This window comes from Cetorhinus maximus, chromosome 14, assembly GCF_964194155.1.
Source record: "Cetorhinus maximus chromosome 14, sCetMax3.hap1.1, whole genome shotgun sequence".
NCBI classification, from domain to species: Eukaryota; Metazoa; Chordata; class Chondrichthyes; order Lamniformes; family Cetorhinidae; genus Cetorhinus; species Cetorhinus maximus.
Genome location: NC_135892.1, coordinates 56,546,582 through 56,565,093, shown reverse-complemented (window position 1 = coordinate 56,565,093; position 18,512 = coordinate 56,546,582). Strand labels below are relative to the sequence as shown.

The following is an 18,512-nucleotide window of genomic DNA, read 5'->3' as shown; positions in this document are numbered from 1 at the left end:
GCACTACTGAGGGAGTGCTGCACTGTTGGAGGTGGCACCTTTCGAATGAGAAGTCAAACTGCTGCTCTCTCAGGTGGACGTAAAAGATCCTATGGCACTATTCCTTGCTATTTCTCAGCCCAAGCCTGGACATTGTCTGAGTCTTGTTGGATGTGGGCAGAAGCTGGTGCATCATTTGTGGAATTGCAAATAGGACTGGGCACTTTGCAAACATCATTTATGACCTTATGGTGGAGGGGAGGTCGTTGTTGAAGCTGTTGTAGATAGTTGCGCCTAGGACAATGCTGAGGAACTTCTGCAGCAATATGCTTTCCAAAATAATTTGAGGAAATTGTCAGTGCAGGTTATATGGAAAAGTTTGAAGTTATGGTTGACAATTCACGAGAATGGTTCCAGCAATGAGGGACTTCAATTATATAGATAGATTGGAGAAGCTGGAACTGTTCTCCTTGATAAGGTGGAGAAGATATATGATAAAGGTATTCAATATCATTAGAGGACTAAACAGAGTAGAAAGAAAAAAAAACTGCTCCCACTGGTGGCAAGATCAAGAACCAGAGTGCATAGATTTAAGGTAATTGACAAAAGAAGCACTGGCAACATGAGGAAAAGCTTTTAATGCAGTGAGTGGTTAGGATTTGGAATGCACAGCCTGAGTGTGGGTGGAAGCAGAGTCAATCATGGCAGTCAAAATGGAATTGGATCATTATATGAAAAGTAAAAATGTGCAGGGCTATGGAGAAAAGATGGGGGAGATAGGTGAATTGCTCCTGCAGAGATCCAGCACTGACACGACAGGCCAAATAGCCTCCCCATGCTGTAACTATTTTAGGGTATCAAAGAGAAGGGGAATTATTCCAAGTGTCTTGGCGAATGTCGCTTAATCATCATCACAAAAACAAATTGCCTGGTTACCATCACATTACTGTTTTGTGTAAGTCTGCTATGTGCAAATTGGCTTTACAACAGTGACTATGATTCAGAAGTACTTCATTGGTCATAGGGCGCTTTGAGACATCTGGCGGTCATGAAGGGCACTCCAAGTCTTTTCCTTTTTGGACTTGTGTTAGTGACCAGGCTGCATGTGAAGTACTTCTGAGTCATGGCATGCAACACTGACTGTTACATTTAAAAAGTGGCATGAGTCCAACCTTAGTCAATGCCAGTAGAATTTAAGAGGAACTGATATTACCAAGCAGGTACATGCTAGTTACTTTAGCTTTGCCTGTACAAGAATACCCTCACTGCTGTATAGAAACATAATATGACGGCAAACATTTGGCACAGAGGCACTTTGTGATTTGAGGTTATTGTCATTGTACCGACGCAGAAGCATGAAAACCCAAAAGTTACCGTCATAAGCAAAGAACAAAATTCAAGACTCGACCTAAAATAAGATGCAGTTAGTAGCATCACATCACAAGGTAAACTGCCTTTGTTCAAACTTGTCTATTTCACCTCATTTTACAAAAATGGAAACCCTAGCATCTAAGTGTGTGGAACCGATATTCAAATTTCAGGCCAACTGACCAATTTTCCACACAGATAGCTTAATTTCTCAGGCAATTTTGAGAGGATAGAAAACTCTCCAAATTCATTTTGCACCAGATATCTGATACACAAATCTCAGGCATGAATCTGCAATAAAATGGATGAGGAAAATCTGAGCAAGAATGTAACCAAAGCCAAATATTACAGCTTCTTGTTCGCTAACAGTGGAAGCACTTGTACTTGTTATTAAATTTAAGAGTAGATGCTTTTCACAATGCCAATGAAATATTTACAAGCCTTATTTTCTGAACTGACTTTCATACCCCTACAAAATTCTGGCAGAGATTTGAGATAATTTATGCACGGAATATAACGAAGTTAACAAATAAATGTTTGAACAACAATCTGTTTTTAACAGCCTAAAGGAAAATCAACAGAGCTAACTAACACTGTTCTAGCTCTATTTTCAACCAGAAATAGTTTATTCACTACAAAGACAAATACTTACATCATCACTCTGCTGAGCTTCCTGCATTACAAACTCACGTACCATCGATGGACTATATTCTACTAGATAAGAGAATATGTCTGTAGCGGCAGCTCGCACCTGGATATCATCCATACCCTGTAAAGTAGCAAGGTAAATTCAAATTTTAATTGAACTGATTGGAGAATCATATATCAACTGGCTATAAAAGGGAGTTTTCTTCAGGAAGAAAACCAACCACAGAAACCAACTGAAAATTTTATGTAAACTATTGAACCCAAGTTACTATTCTTATAACCGTAACAAGGGCTAAAATGCACAACTTAAAAGTAAGCATTTCAGTGTTAACATCAAGCCTCACAAAAAAATTTGAATCACTAGACTATGCCATCTCCGTACACAATTCAAGAGTTGTAGGATCCAGCTACTCTAGCATTTCTGACATATTAAAGCTGCAGTCTCCAACATGCCATCAGTGGAAAGTCAGACTCTTCCTCACACAAATGAAACAAACGTTCAACAAATTAAAATGAACAGTGCTCTAGCAGCACGAGGTGAACCATCTTTCTAGCAACCAGCTCAAAAAGAGGATTGGCGGAGCTCCAGAAGTAGGCTCTCTATCTGCTTCTAAGCCCCAATAGAAATAACAGAAGAGTATACATAAACTCAAAGAAACTTCTTAATGGAAGATCCTGGAACAAAAATATTTTCAATTACTTGCAACTATTTTAAAAAGGTAGATTTTCGTTTCCATAGCGGTAGACATTGTGATGCGATTCTGCTTAATTTGCAAAAATACACTTTCCAGGAGAATTCTTCCTGATCTGATCTCTTAGAATAAGCTGAATGCTAATTGTTAAACTGAATGTTATTGCATCTTGCAGAATTCTATATAACTTTGACAGAAATTGTGCAGTGCAACACTGATGTCACACTGGCCTAAAAATACTTTGTGTGTATTAACTTTAGTCCACTGTCTTAACATAGGCAGCAACCAGTTTTTTCTTAAAAAATGGATTAACAGTTTAAATTTTGGGCCTTTCTGGGTTGCATACTTCACAGAAAATACAATATAAAACTGAAATCTATTCCATTAATTTACAAATTTCTCAAGCTCCTGTTACATTCAGATCTTGGTGTTATTGAACATTTATCTACTAACAAGCTAACACCAGTATGAATGCTTTCAAACTTCCAAGCTCTAAAAATTCAAACAGGACAAGCTAGTAAGAATTATGCAGAGGGGTAAATAATTTCCACTGTAACAAGCATTCCTTGAACACACTGCTCTCGGACTCATGGGCCACATGATCGCTGCTGAAACACCCATGCTGTTAACACCTCTGCTAAAATTGGAAAGGAATGTCGTACAAAAGGATTAAGAACTAGCTCATCCATTACTACTGCCAACAGTTTCTAAATATTGAACAAATTTGTACTGCGAAGTGAGACTTATAGAAACTTCTGATGAATGTAATCTTATACTGAAAACTGATCATTTTTGATGAGATGTCAAGAAGTTTTGAAAAAAAATGTCTATGAAAACCTGTATCCAGATGATCAAAATTCTGCACATTAACTAAATCAAATATGATTTTAAAATATACAGAAATGCACAGAGGTACAGGACGTACTTTAGAAATAAAGTTGACTTCGTGAGGACAAAAAAATTAATGCAACGAAACAACGGCTAAGGGAAATGGGTGACAACAGTTTGCACATCCTTCTGACACAAAAGTGCTCAATTTTGCACAAGCTGGTAATCTCACTTGGAGGCCCCAACAATTATTGGAACAGCAAACAAGTAATACAAAGGTATAACATGACACTTCTTGTTAAGGTTCATTGTTGGACTGAGGCAAAGACATTGATATGATTAGTATTAGTGATATTGCTTTAAGAATTGGACCATTGAACAGTGCAGTTATACAATTTACAGACACAAATTAGTAGGGATTTTTAAGGAGCAGAAAGATATGCAATGCATAAACTATTGACTTCCTGACCTCTGGTAAATATTTTGATCTCATCAAAACTCTCTTTTAACCTCATTTCCCAACCTTCTTCCATCCCAATGGCACAGCTGCTCTGTCCTGCAGAGAGATGGCTTCCAACAAAATGATATTTCTTTCCTTCCTCAAATAAATAAGCTTCCAAAACCAGAGTTTCAGATTTCTTCTTGATCTATTCCATATCTTTTCAATCAGCATCGTTTCCTACACCAAGGCAAAGCTAAATCCCTCTAAAACATGGGGAGACTACTTTGAACATTTAAAGCGTGCACACTGCACTTCCAAGCTGTTTGCACAGCATTGAGAATATGCACAAAGCAAAATCACCCTTTCCTTACTGAGCACTTGCAATGATCAAAGCTCCATGTCAAACAAATCACCCTGCCAATTGTTGAAAAAAATCACTACTAAATTCAGTGACGTGAACACAATGCAAACAAAAAAACTGAAGAGAAACAGTTAATTTTGAGATCAAACTAATTGCTCCTGGTGGAAAGGCAAAAAGATATAGCATAGTAATACTTGGAGTGCTGAAGTGGCTTGAATGCCTCCCCTTGAAACTGTAAAGTTCTTAGTGCACCAAAAGGAGCTAGACTATGTTGGGGGCTGTAAAGCCACCCTCCAGTAAAAAGTCAGCCTTTATCACCTATTTGCCTTACACTGATTGCTGGAAGATTAGTAATATCAGTAGAAACCTGAAAACAAGCATGTGCAACGGTAAAGAGTAAACTTGTGGGGCCTCACCATTCAAGGGATATGTTTTAGCTCATAACGGCCACCTTCTCCAAAAGGTACCATATGAAGTTCCACAGACAAATATTGCCCTTTTGCACAACTCTTTCATTATGCATGGCATTCTTGAAGGTGGGGGCGACAGCCGAAGATCAAATAATAAGGTATTCAGTAAGTGTTTCTCTGGGTTCAGCAGCTATGGATGCATCCACCCATCATTTCTTCAATATGGGCAACATTAAACGTCACATAATGAAACCATCAAGGCTATTTTGATGCATAACAGCCACAGAGTTGCCTAATAAAGTTTGTGGTCAGATTACACCTGAATAGTGATTGAGTGGATGTTCAATCTTGAGGAAGGTGGGAAATAAATGCCCAGGCACGATCTAAATTAAACAATTATGACTAAAAAGAAAAGTCCACTCTTACCAGAACTATTTCAAGAGCAGGAAGAATTCCTAAATTTGCCAGCGTCTTGAAAAATGCATCACGGTTCTGAGGTTGCAGCGTTTGAGAAAATGCACAAAATTCCTTGAAGAAGTTCACCTGCGTTTCAGAAAAAGTGTGTGAGAAATTTACTATTAAATACAAATGTATAACTTTTCAAGCTGAACAGTTAACTTACTAATTCACGTCGTTTGTTATCATCTGTTGCTTCATCTGTTAACTGTGCGAATAGTTCTGTCAAAAATTTCTCATCTTCCTGTGTCAAAATAGCACATTTCAGTATTTCAGTTTTACCACAATTGTAATTTGCAAAATTTGCATGATTGACTTGCAAAAGTTTAAAAACACAAAAATAAGTCAATTATTTTAGCTCCATTAACAGGTCCAATTCAAGCATATTTACAGAATGTTGTATCTTTGAATACTTCTTTTTAACCATATCAATCTCTCAGCACCTCCAAAAGCAACTTAAAATGAAAAACATTTCTCTTCACATTTTCAATGCAAGATAGGAAACGTGAAAAAGTCAAGCGATTTGGCCGTCCATGTACACCATCCTCTACTTTTTGTACCTAGGCACTAACTTTTAATCATGGATGGATGGATGGAATATGGGGTATGAAATACTGAAGGGAGGAAGCCATGTTTCAGTTATATTGAACTTTCATCAGAGTCCTTTTGGGATACCGCATTCTGATTTTGGACACTGCACTTCAAAATATACTGTACTGTGGGCAAAGCATGTTTGAGGAAAGAATGCTGCATGTATTTTAGGAATTCATTTTCCTTTTTCTATTTATTCCCTCCCTGTTCCAGTCAATGAGTGATTACTTAAAATTTCCAGAACATGGATTTTCTTATTCCTACTCATCTCCTAGATTTGTCCACAGGCTTCCCTCTCTCAATTGGGTGATCTCTGGCACCTCACTAATATAGTAACTCCTTGTTTACCTTTGACTTCTAACCATACTGCCTCTAATGGTGTCACTAGTCTACAGTATGCATTCCTGCCTCCACTAATCCTGTCATTTTCCTGCTTATTTCCTATTCCTGTCCAATTTGCAGCTACGTTTCAATTAGTGTTTGAGCTTTAACTCTGTAGTCCTGTTACTTCTAAATGCCCAGCTTATTTCCCACACTCCTGAGCATTGCAACACACACACTTTGTTCATTGATTTGATTTTCCTTCCCTACTGCTCTTATTCCTTCTGTGCCCTGTTATGTTTGCTAAATTCTTTATTAGTCAACTATTTCTACCTTCCTTTTTTAATTTTCCTGTTTTCCTTCTAATTTAAATAGCTTCACTTCTTTATTTAATCATTTGACCAGATATAGTGCATTATGCAGAATAGCTCCCATCCTCCCAGATTTGATGTAAATTCCCCATGAAATGTAAACCCTCTTTCTAATATCACCCTGTTACCCACATGTTGAACTCCCTAATCTACCTATGGCTCCCTCTAACATATGGCTGGACAAGTGAGCCAGAGATCATCCTCTTCCAACCTAAACACATTTAGCAGGATATTATTGGCACTCATTTGGACATGGTGGCAGGCTACTCATCCTTCCCCTACATTTTCTAGTCTTTCCAACATATCACTTACTCTAGCAGCTGGGACATTCTAGACCATTAAAGATGGCATCTACTCTTCTATCAATAATGCAGTATACAATAAATGGACAGGATTCTGAGAAGTGTAGAGGAACAGAGGGATCTTGGATCCTGAAGGTAACAGAACAAGTAGCCAAGGTAGTTAAGGAGGCATGTGGGATACTTTCCTTTATTAGCTAAAGCATTGAATACTAGAGCAGACAGGCTATGCTTGACTGTATAAAACACTAACCAGGCTACAGCTGGAGTACTGCTTACAGCTCTGGTCACTACATTACTGGAAAGATGTGATTGCATTAAGCAAGTAGAGAGGAGGAGGTTTATGAGGATGTTGCCAGCTCTGGAAAACTTTAGCTATGCAGGCAGATTAAAAGAAGAAAATGTCAATTTATTCAAACAGAGGAACCTGAGGGAATGAGATGTATAAAACGATGAGAGGCTTAGCAGAGAGGCCAATAACCATCGGGCAGATTTAAAGGAATCAGCAGAATGATGAAGGAGTGTTTAGAAACTTTGCCATCCACAGGGTGATGGGGGCCTGGCACTTACTGCCTGGAAGGGTGATAGAGGCATTTAAAAAGTAAAATGCACTTGAAGTACCATAAGGTCCTACAAGGCTACACACCAAGAGCTAGGAAGTAAGTGATTGGATAGTAACTTTTCAGCCAGTACAGACATGTTGGGTGGAGAAACTTCCTCCACTGCTGTAAATTTCCATGATCGATTTCTTTATCCACCATCAGGCAGTTCTTCGAACACTTTTACCAATATTCATCCCTCAGTAATCAACCAAAAACAAATTTATTGGTCAACGATCCAAGAATTGACGCTTGCAGGGCAAGTGAGATGTTTACATCTCACTACTCTGAGCCACCACTCTTCTGTCCTTAAATCAGACTCTCAACTTCCTAGCCAGATTGCTACATTCTCTTTAATACTACATCATTAACTTTAACCAGAAGCATCTTACACACAAACTAATTAAATCAAATTAAAATTAAAAGTTCTTATACACAAGACATTTCCTCCATCAAAATTAACTTTTTTTTTAAAGGGAGCTCTACTGAATTTGTCAGACACAATTTAGCTTTTACAAATCCATGCCGATAGTCCTTAATTAACTAATATCTTTAGCCTATATTACAGCTGCTAGAAGTGTATCCACTACAGTTGGAGTCAGACAATAGAAACCCTTCCATCCTTTGTCAAAACTTACATGTCCAAGGAGATTTGAAAAGATTGTCAGAGCCTCTTGTTACTTGATCCTTCTGCCAGCTTATGGAAGATGCATGCCATCGGAACAATTGTTTCAGTACTACTTCCATATCCAGTTATTAAATTGTACACGCCCTCCTCTTATGCCAATTCATTTATACACTCTGAAAACCTTAGGCAGTGCTCATTTAACAACTCCAAAGTTCCTTCATCTACCATAAGATTCATCTCTATTTGGCCCCATCCTTAATTTACTTTGATACATTTACTACCTTTGCTCTAGGGTTTTCAAATGCGCCTCTTTTAAAATTACATCAGCATCCTAATCACCTCCTGTTTACATGTCTCATTATTTGTGTTTTGTCTTATTTACAATTTCTTCCTGGACTAGTGCCCCCTTTACCTTGCTGGAACAGACATTCTTTCCAGTCCAGAACCTCAAGGTCTGAGAAATATTTAAAAAACAAAGCAGTCTAAAATAACTATGTTGTGGTCTTTCTCCAGATGTTCACTCTCCCCACTTCTTTATTTAGAGCTAGATTCAACACTGCTTCTTTCCTTATTGGGCTAAAGACAACAGTTTTTTGAAAAACACACCAGGAGCAAGCAGGATTTGATGCAGAACTAGATACATGCTCGAGAATTTCAGATGATCTCATGACAATAATAAAAGTAGGCTATACTACCCCTACAGCGTGCTCTGTCATTCAATAAGATCGTCGCAGATATTCTACTTTAGCTCCATACTCTTACCTATATCCCTTGCTGCCCTTAGTGCCCAAAAATCTAAGTCTTGAACATACTCAACAACTGACATCTACAGTTCTCTGGTGTAGAGAATTTCAAAAATTAGATTAGAAAAATTAGAAGTGGAATTAGTTGATCTTTATGATAGAAAGGGTGAGGGGAGAAACTAAACTCTGAGGCTAAAGATGATGCTGAGATTAAATAGGTTGGTTCAGAATGAGACAGTGATGGAGCCAATGGTGAGAGTTTGTCACAAAGATTTTGTTTTCAGGTATTCCTAATTTTTAGTAAGAGGTCATCAAGGCTTCCAAATACTACATGTTAAGCAGTCGGTCCAGAGGGAGTGGACAGGATCAAGAAGGGTCATGAAGTAGTAGATAAAAGCAAAATACTGTGGATGCTGGAAATCTGAAATTAAAACAGAAAATGCTGGAAAAACTCAGTAGGTCTGACAGCATCTGTGGAAAGAGAAACAGAGTTAACATTTAGAGTCTGTATGACCCTTATTCAGGTCATATTCAGGCCCCTGAAGAAGGGTCATTCAGACTCAAAACGTTAACTGTTTCTCTCTCCACAGATGCAGTCGGACATGCTGAGTTTTTCCAGCATTTTCTGTTTTTATTGCATGAAGTAGCAGAGCTGGATGTCATTTGCATGTATGTAGAAGCTGACACCATGTCTATAAATGATGTCACTAAGGGGAGGCATGTGTAAGAGGACATGGCTTAATCCTTAGGGGAAATAAAGACAACCATGTCAGGATAGGAAGAAACACTATTGTTACAGATGCTCTATTAGATAGTTAAACAACATACAAAGGTAAATACATAGAACTGCATAGAGGCACAGTTCCACAAAAGACAGGGGAGGACAACACATGGTCATTGTCAGGATTATCAATTTGACAGAATATATGACAAGCATTGTATCTTTCCAGAAGTACCAATTGTTATACCATATATATAAAAATTTATTAGGTAGGTGATTGAGCTGTTAGTTAATTTGCAAAAGTAGCTGAGTTATTTCTAAAGAAGCCCACAGAGAAGGAAAAAATTTTAGTGGATTCTGTTTTAAATCCTCTTGCAGTTAAGAAAATAGGGCCTGAAGTTAATGAGTGCATGACTGAACATAACTTGAATAGAGACTGTATTCATAGAAAGTGGTTTCCTAATTCAACAGATGCTTCCAGTTCTGCAAATAAAGAAGCTGAACTCAGCTTCCATTAAAAACTTTTTAAATTTAGATGGATAAATGCAACAGTCACACTGCTGCATGGAGACTGCGTCCACTTTATGGTGTCTGCTCTACTTCATTGTGAAAGGAGCCAGTATTCTGATAGCAAAACCAAACTGGTTAACTCAGAGGTGACATGTTAAGGGAGATGGTAGCATAGTGGTAATTTCACTAAACTAGTAATCAGAGGCCCAGGTTATTGCTCTGGGGGCATGAGTTCAAATCCCACCATAGCAGCTGGTGGAAACTCTTTTGAGTTATCAACAGTCACAGATTGCATCTCTTTCGAGTACAATCACAGTTCTTGGTTTCCGAGAGTGGGACATGAACCCACAACTCTCTGATTCAAAGGCGAGGGTGCTATGAACTGAGCCACAGCTGACACCTCAATAGCAGCTGGTGGAATTTGAATCCAATTAATAAAACCTGGAATTGAAAGCTTGTCTCAGTATTGGTGACTGTGACAGCTATCATCGATTGTTGTAAAAACCCATCTGATTCACTAATGCCCTTTAGAGAAGAAAATCTGCCATCCTTACCTGGTCTGACCTACATGTGACTCCAGACCCACCAGCACTGTGGATGACTCTTAAGTACCCTTTAGCAAGCCACTCAGTTCAAAGGTGATTAGGGATGGGCAACAAATGCTGGCCTTGCCAGCGATGCCCACATCCCTCGAAAGAATTTTAAAAATTCAACCACTGTTTAGAAATGCACAAATACATTAATCGTTCATCACATATCTATTTCAATAGATGTTTAAGGATATCTAACCTAAATATTGTTAACGTGAGTTATGACTGGAAATGCACTAGGTTCAATAGTTACTTTCAAAAAGGAATTGGATTACATACTCAAAAGGAGAAATTTGTACAGTTACAGGGTAACTGCAGGGTTGTGGAATTAATTGATTAGCTCTTTCAAACAGTTGCCACAGATAGGATAGGCCAATAGCTTCCTCCTGTGCTATATGGTCTATGATTTGTGATTCTTTGCATGGTGTGGACTGGTCAACCATTTGCTTTTAGCCAAAAACTTTCTATCAAAAGGCAAGTTTTCACAAACTTACTCCTCCTTTGGATGTCTTCCCTTGAAAATTCCAATACAAACACAGGGGTGAGTGTGACTGAAAATTTTGAGACAAGGAATCATGTAATTGTAGCACTTATGATCTGTATTGAAATGCACATGTTTCTAGGCCACTTCAAATGGGTGGAGTTATTAGACTTCAAGTGGGTAGAAACATTAGTTTTCCCTTTGCTTACCTTCTATTACCATCAAGACTGTGGACTGATGTATTTGTATAAAATCATCAGTGACCTCAGCATTTCAGCATTCAATGTAGTTACTGCATGTAATCCAGGATGAAGTCCATACTAACAACAGATCATGACCTTGCTGGATTATGTACATGCGAAGCAGGACTCTCCACCACCTTCTCAAGGATAACAGGGATGGGCAACAACTGCTGGCATGGCCAGTGACACCCACATCCCATAAACAAATATATTAAAAAACTCTTGAAAATTAACATGACCCCAACAAAACCAAAACAGCAATAAAGTAGCTCAAAAACATTTAGTATATAATTAAAGTTTGCATATTATAGAACAACATATAAATCATACAAATATGAAAATCTGTTTTTCAAGTACTTTGCAAAAATGTTATTTTATGTAGGTTTCAGCCAAGCCCTCCATATTCCCCAGTGATAGAAGACTCAGTGAAGCCTTTCTTCCCCCAAGTCCCTTTCACATACATTGTAATCAGCCCCTCACCACACAAACATATACCCCTACTCCCAACCTCCTCCCCTGACACATCAGCTGCTCTTCAAACCGCCCCCCCCACCACCACATTCACTCAGCAACCTCATTTCCCAAAGTCACTTGGCAGTCTGCTCTTTCCAACAGTCTTACAACAACACAGGCCCCTTCATGGACTAGGCCACTGTGTCTGAAAACCAGTGCCAATTCATTGCAACCAGCAAAGACTCTGGCTTCACTGCTCCCTCCTGCCTAGCCTGCTGAAAGCCATGGCTCCACCACTCCCTCACCTGCTGAACTCCATGGAAACTCTGCCTCCACCATTCCTTTCGATCCACATGGGTCCACCAAGCAACCAGCAAAGCAAAGCCGGCTGGTGGAATGAGTGACAGCAGTTGGGCTGGTGTGAGGATGCGTGGCAGCAGTTGGGGTTCGTATCTAGGTGCAAGCCATGATGGGGCTCCCTACTCCGTAGTTTTGCACCTTGAATAACCTGGACTTCAGGAATCAGCTGAAAGCACAAGGTTCAGCACACCAATATCTACAGAGGCGCGGAAGTCAGAAAATAATTTCCAAGGGCGGAATTCCATACTTGTAAAGTTAGAAATCCACCAGACAGTGGAAATTTCTCCTCCCTCTAAAAAATCTCAATGGGATTGAAATATGTCATTAATATATTCCAGTTAAGAATGAAGTTTTTTTAAATACAAGCCTAGAATTGATATTAAAATATTCAACTTTGACAAATTGCAAAAGAATTGCTTTGACTCAGCATGAATTCCACGGCTTGTTCACTGAATGATGCTAGGGCTATTTTAAATTTTTCTGGCAGGCATCTTGCTTTTTCACCGTGAGCTAAGATCGCAGGTAAAAGTTGCCTTCTTTTTAACTTCATAAATTTAGGACCCTCGATTTTTCTTAAAAACTTGCCACTCTTATATTGGGCCACTGCTTTCCACTCACTTGCTCCCTTGCCTCCATTTCAGTCGGGGGAAGCAGCAATCATTGAGAACCTTAAGGAGATGGTGTGGGATCATTTTCCGACTTGAGTGGTACCCTGGGAGACCAACTAGCATACTTAAAAATTAGTGGGCAGGGTCATCACATGTATATTTTAACTCTCTGCTACAACTGATCTTTGTAAAATTCTTTTATATGGTGCCTTTCAGAACCTTTGCAGGCAAAAAAATATTCTGAACTGTAGTCACTGTTGTAATGCAGATCTCATGGATGTACTTCACAACTCCACCTTCAATTTTTCCAAACAGTTGAATATGAATAATCAAGATTGGTCACATTAGATGTGACACTACCCCCCCACCGTCTCTCATCCCACTCCCTGCACTGCGCTCAAACAGGAATGGACTATGCTCTGGTGAAAGGCCATCAACCTGAAACGTTAACTGTTTTTTCTCTCCACAGATGCGGCCTTACCTGCTAAGTATTTCCAGCATTTTCTCAGAATCCCAGTATCTACAATATTTTGCTTTTGTATGGATTACCCTCTACTGATTGTACTGACTGCAGGCCCCAATTGTAGCAGGAGTTTAATGAAAAATTACCCAAAGAATCCGGAAGAAAAGTGGGGGTGGGGAAGAGGGGAAAAGTGCAATTATTTTGCAAGGGAAAAGCTTTCCTCCCATTCCAATTTAATTTCTATAAACTTAGAAAAGTTCAAACCAAATTGTAGCAAGTGGGCATTCGTAGATAAGTTTGTGGTTCATGGACAATTTCAAGCACAATTTTGAAAAGGAAAACTGAACATTTCACCACTTTGGAACTTTTGGTGTTAGGTAAGAAATTAGAATGTCAGCTTGGTTCAGTCTAGTTCAATAAGAAGTACTCTCACTTTAATCAAAAGGTTGTGGGTTCAAGTGCCACTCCATGATTTGAGCACAATATTTAGGCCAATCAGGTAGGCATGAAACATTCCAGAGCAGGGAAGCTTCCCACTGTCTCAAACATTCACCTCTTAACCCCAATTACACAAAACAAACTAGCTGGTCATTCATTTCCTCTGTTTATGGAACCTACAAAACTGGTGGCTATGCTTCATACATCCACAAAGTAATGAATTGGTTGTGGAGCACTTTGGGAAATTGAGGATTTGAAAGCTATTATAAATAAGTTTTTCCCTCATCTTCTGGATAAAACAAATGAAGCATTGTGACAACACGTTATGTACTGATATAGTCTAACAGACCTTACATTTGAGCCAATATGCTTTACTGCTGTGCAAACACAGTTCTTGTGCTCATATTTCACAGACTGCTCCTAACTCTGCTTCTAGGTCGATTGGTCATTAGTGAGGTAATCTATTAAGGTGTGTTAAGAGCTTTTCCCTATATATCTTCATCTATTTTTGTAAGAAATTCAAAGCCAAGGAAGAATCAAATTTGGATGCACTTGTACCATAAAAATGGCACAGCAGGCATCGTGCAACACTGGGCAGGGAAAATGTTCCATCGTTTGCTGCTTGGCTGCCTTTCACAAACATTTTTAAAAAGTAACTGTAGTAAACTATAGCCAATTTATATGGGTTTCCATTTAAGTTACTAAAAACCCTTCATAACAGCCAAGCAACACTCAAGTAAAGTACCATTAAAAAAAATGAAATCTCAGATATGCAGCTTCAGCCACACAATGCTTTTTCCAAAAGGTGAAAAATATAGTTCAAGACAGCTATATTCATAGTTGCAGGCTGCAAACTTCAAATCTAAAAACCATGCACATAATTAGGCAAATATTAATACTTCAACATTATTTAGACAAGCTGACAAGAAACTATGGAAGACAGCCAACAATTCATTTTCAGTGATCTATAGCCAAAGAAAAACTTCAAAATCGCCACTGCTAATTATTTCAAAAAGCGAATAATTTTAGCTATTTATTCATTCATTTGGTTTTCATGTTTATTGAGATATTGAGTGCTAATGATATAAGGCTGAGAGAAGTCCGGTTGTAGTTACTAAGTTGGACTGAAGAATGGGGGAGAAAGAAAGCGCTTTGGGATAGCTGAGTCCAACAACAAGCAGCTGAACTAATAGCTAACGCAGATCGCAGCATGCAAGTCAACCTTTGAAGCTTCAAAAAATCCTTCCAGAAACGGGTTGACTTAGGTGCAGAGTATAAAATCAGAACTGCTGTTGTTGGTGTAGGTGGCCACCATTTTTGAAATGTTTGGGCATGTCTTAAACTCCCACACATCTTGGCAACATGGCTGTATCGCCTGCTTGATCCCATGCACCGACTTAGGAGAAGAGTATAACCCAAACATATTTTTGAGCGGAAAAACTTGAGGCTGACTCCTAATTTGCCCTAAACACACCTTTATTAGCTGAAAAGTGAGGGGCTGACTACAGTAACTGAAATATCTTTAATTAATGACTTGATTGAATTCAGCTCAACAATTCCTTCAATCAGATTCTTCAATGTGGTTATCTTTCACTAATATATAAACACAAAATGCAGATGTTGTAATGGATCATGACGCATAACTCTGAAGTGTTATATTTTAAGAGTGTGGTCTAAAATAGAATGACCTACACTTAATATTGACAAACGCAGAAGTTCACTTTCAATGGCAATATCATGCAATGCAAGTAAGTGATACATGCAGGTTGCAGGATCTAAAACTTAGAGGATTTACTTTATGATACCAATTGCTGTAATTTTTCTTCTGAACTAATCCATTTTACTATTCAGAAAGAGACATTTATAGAGCTTCAATCCTAAAAATCATCTTCCAGGAGATAAAAATGTCTTACATTATTCTGTCTCATTCCTAATTGCACAATATATCATGTGAAAGGATGGAAGTTATCCAATAGTCCTCTAACGATTTATGGGTTACAAGGAAAATCCATTTTACACTATTTTTAAAAAAAGGAATGACTGTATTACTCCTTTGGTAAGAACTGACCAAGATAAACATCGCTTACAAGCCTTCTTTAGACAAGCACAGATGCATTTCCAAGAATTACAGTATTGATAATTCCACTGTTTAAAAACCATATGATGCTAAAAATAGTTAGCATTTTATTTAAAACTATAATTCAATAATAGCAAACAAAAAATTCATGTTTGAACTGATTTAGTCAATTCTCAGTTGTTAGTAAAATGTTCCTTACAGTATTGTCAACAAGTTTAGCAATGGTGTGGGGAAAGAAAAATCACACTTGAGTAAATACCGTTCAAAATGTGTAATTAGTTCTTGTCAGATACTTTTAAGCAATCACCTCAAATTGTTCCTATCACTGCCACAACCATTCAACCTTTTTTATTTTAAAAATCAAAATATAACTGAGTAGGCTTTCTCTAAGACACCATACACTCAAAGTAGCCCCACTGTGAGCAGAAAGATTGAGACTTCTGACTGGCCTTACTCCAGAGCTGGCCCTAGGAAATTAATACATTTTAAAGATTTACCATCACAGCCAACAACATCATTTCATACATTCAAGCGGCCCAAGCAGCCTGTCAGTGTAGAACAGCAGGATGAGCAAGCTTTGAAGTGACAAATATAAAAATAAAGGTTTCAGTGACAATGGAGATGTGGTAGTGATGGAGGTAGGCATTAGTGTGCAGGTGATAACAGGTGTCCTCTGATGGGTAGGAAATGAGGCTTGACATTAAAGTACAAGCTTAAGAGAATACCAGCATTTCACATGATCTGGTTCAGCCTGTTTACTGTTGAATGGATCTATGGTGCTCCATATTTGTATGCTGACAATGCCTCTAATTTCTCTCACCATCACCTCGATCCTGCAACAATCTCTATATTCAGGCAATCTGTTCAACACCAAGTCATGGAAAACTGTGACTCGGCTCCGCCTGATCAGGAAGAACAAAGCCATTGTTTAAACCCCCAACATCAACCCTGCTCTCTTGCTATTGGTTCCACTCTACTCTTTGACTATGAACTTAGATTAAGAAATGTTTTCATCCACCGGTGAAACTGTTAGTTACATGCTCATCACTGTAGGCTTGATTACTCTAATTCCCTTCTTCTTGTCCTTACATTCTTTGCAAAACTTCTCCAAAATGCAGTTTCCTATATCCAGACTTCCATCAACTCCTGTCTGCTCATCCTCATGAAACTACACCATCAGTTGCTGCTTTTTCATCAACGCTAAATCTGCAGTGTAAATACAGAATCAGGGTCCAAACAGTATCTGCATCAAAATGGAGACGACCCCCCCCTCCAAAACACTGGGAAGAGAGAACCTCATCACTTTCATATGACTGCATATAGTGTAAATAGAATCAAAACATGTTTATAAGTGGTTGGAGGTTCCTTCAACCACCTACACTCTTTTAAACATACCTGAAAATCAATTTAAATATTTGGATAGGCCAGACATTGGCATTAGCATTAAACGAACTTATGATTTAACCATATGGAGAAGTCATGCAGCCACAAGTAAATTTGTTCCTGGAAAAGAAAATTCATGTTTCATCCAGGCAATGTAAAGCAGTGAAACGAAAAGGGAAAATAGCAAATGCTGGAAATCTGAAATAAAAATCCAAAGAAAATCAAAAATTACACAGGTCAGTCAGCATCTGTAAAGAGAAAGGAAAGTCTTAATGTTTCAGCTACCTCCACCCTTCAGCGGTGCAAGCTGAAACCCAAACTGCAGCTTCTGGTCTCCCCCCCAGCAGGGTGCAATGCATTAAGTCAGGCTACTGGAACAAAAGTTACCATTCTCCATTGTAAATCCTTCAGTCAAATACACTTGGACAGGATCAATTTTTCATATGCAGGTCCATAGAACAACAACCTCCACGATCCCTCTCTCCCAAGTTTAACATGATCCAAGCAAACAGTAATGCTGCTTGAAAAGGCTATAATCATAGTTGGTAGGGAAAAACTAATGTAAACTGATCTCAACTGGGGGTAAGGCATTAACCACCCAAAGAGCATAAGAACAGCAAAAATAAAGTTCCTATTATATTGTATGATCACCTGTCAAAGTGTAAATCTTTCTTTACATAAGAGGGAACCCAAAATTCTCAGACTGAATCCGAGTGCAAGGTCCAATCTAACCATAAAGTTTTCAACAACTAATTCTGTAAAATCAAATTAATGTTAATATCTTTACAAAATAACTCACCTGCAACATACTAACAATCTCCACTTTGTTGAAGAATATAAATGATGTTAGTGTGGATAAAAAGTTCTCCTCAAATACAGATGGGGTGGGTAAAATGATATCCTGGATATATTGCACCCGGTATGTTTGGTGAATTTTTTGCTTCAGTTCAGTGTCTGTGATAGGTATAACCTCTTTAAATTTGGCTGTTTTGGTCAAAAATTCTCTGTGCTTTCTGGGATGAGGTAAGGAAGGATCATACTCCAAACACCCCACCACGTCCATAATGCACTCATCTGAAAACATCACCTCAAACAGTGCTGCTTTATTGAGGAACAAAATGCCTCTGATAATTTCATACAAGTGGTGCAGGCCTTCGGTGTTCTCCAGGTCCTCACAAACTTGGAATAGCTGCAGCAGTTTTTTAATGTAGCCCTCATTTTCCAAAGCCAGTGCTAACTTCTCTCTGCGGATAGGAGAGGAGAGAACTGAGGTTACCAAGTCGGCAATCTCTTCCAGTTTGTTTAGTTCACATGGTGGAAGATCAACTGTATGAGTAGTTTCAGGCATTTCTTCAAATCGCTCCTCTTCAGACTCATCAATGATGTCCTGAGTGATATCTAGTGACGGGTCTCGTCCCTGCACCTGCAAATGCCAATAAAGGGTTCATTT

At 38.6% G+C, this 18,512-nt stretch overlaps 1 protein-coding gene across 2 annotated transcripts in view; it reads right to left on the bottom strand.

The window, feature by feature from the left end:
• ppp4r3b (protein phosphatase 4, regulatory subunit 3B) overlaps positions 1-18,512 on the bottom strand; it is a 58,406-nt gene that overhangs the window by 29,380 nt on the left and 10,514 nt on the right. The window contains exons 4-7 of one of the 2 annotated variants that reach the window (XM_078556932.1): positions 17,862-18,485; positions 5,351-5,428; positions 5,155-5,271; positions 2,000-2,116 (exon numbers count right to left, since the gene is read on the bottom strand). In XM_078556932.1, the coding sequence (XP_078413058.1) occupies positions 2,000-2,116; positions 5,155-5,271; positions 5,351-5,428; positions 17,862-18,485 (936 nt within the window). The remainder of the gene's footprint in view (positions 1-1,999; positions 2,117-5,154; positions 5,272-5,350; positions 5,429-17,861; positions 18,486-18,512) is intronic. The other variant, XM_078556933.1, reaches the window with a different exon arrangement.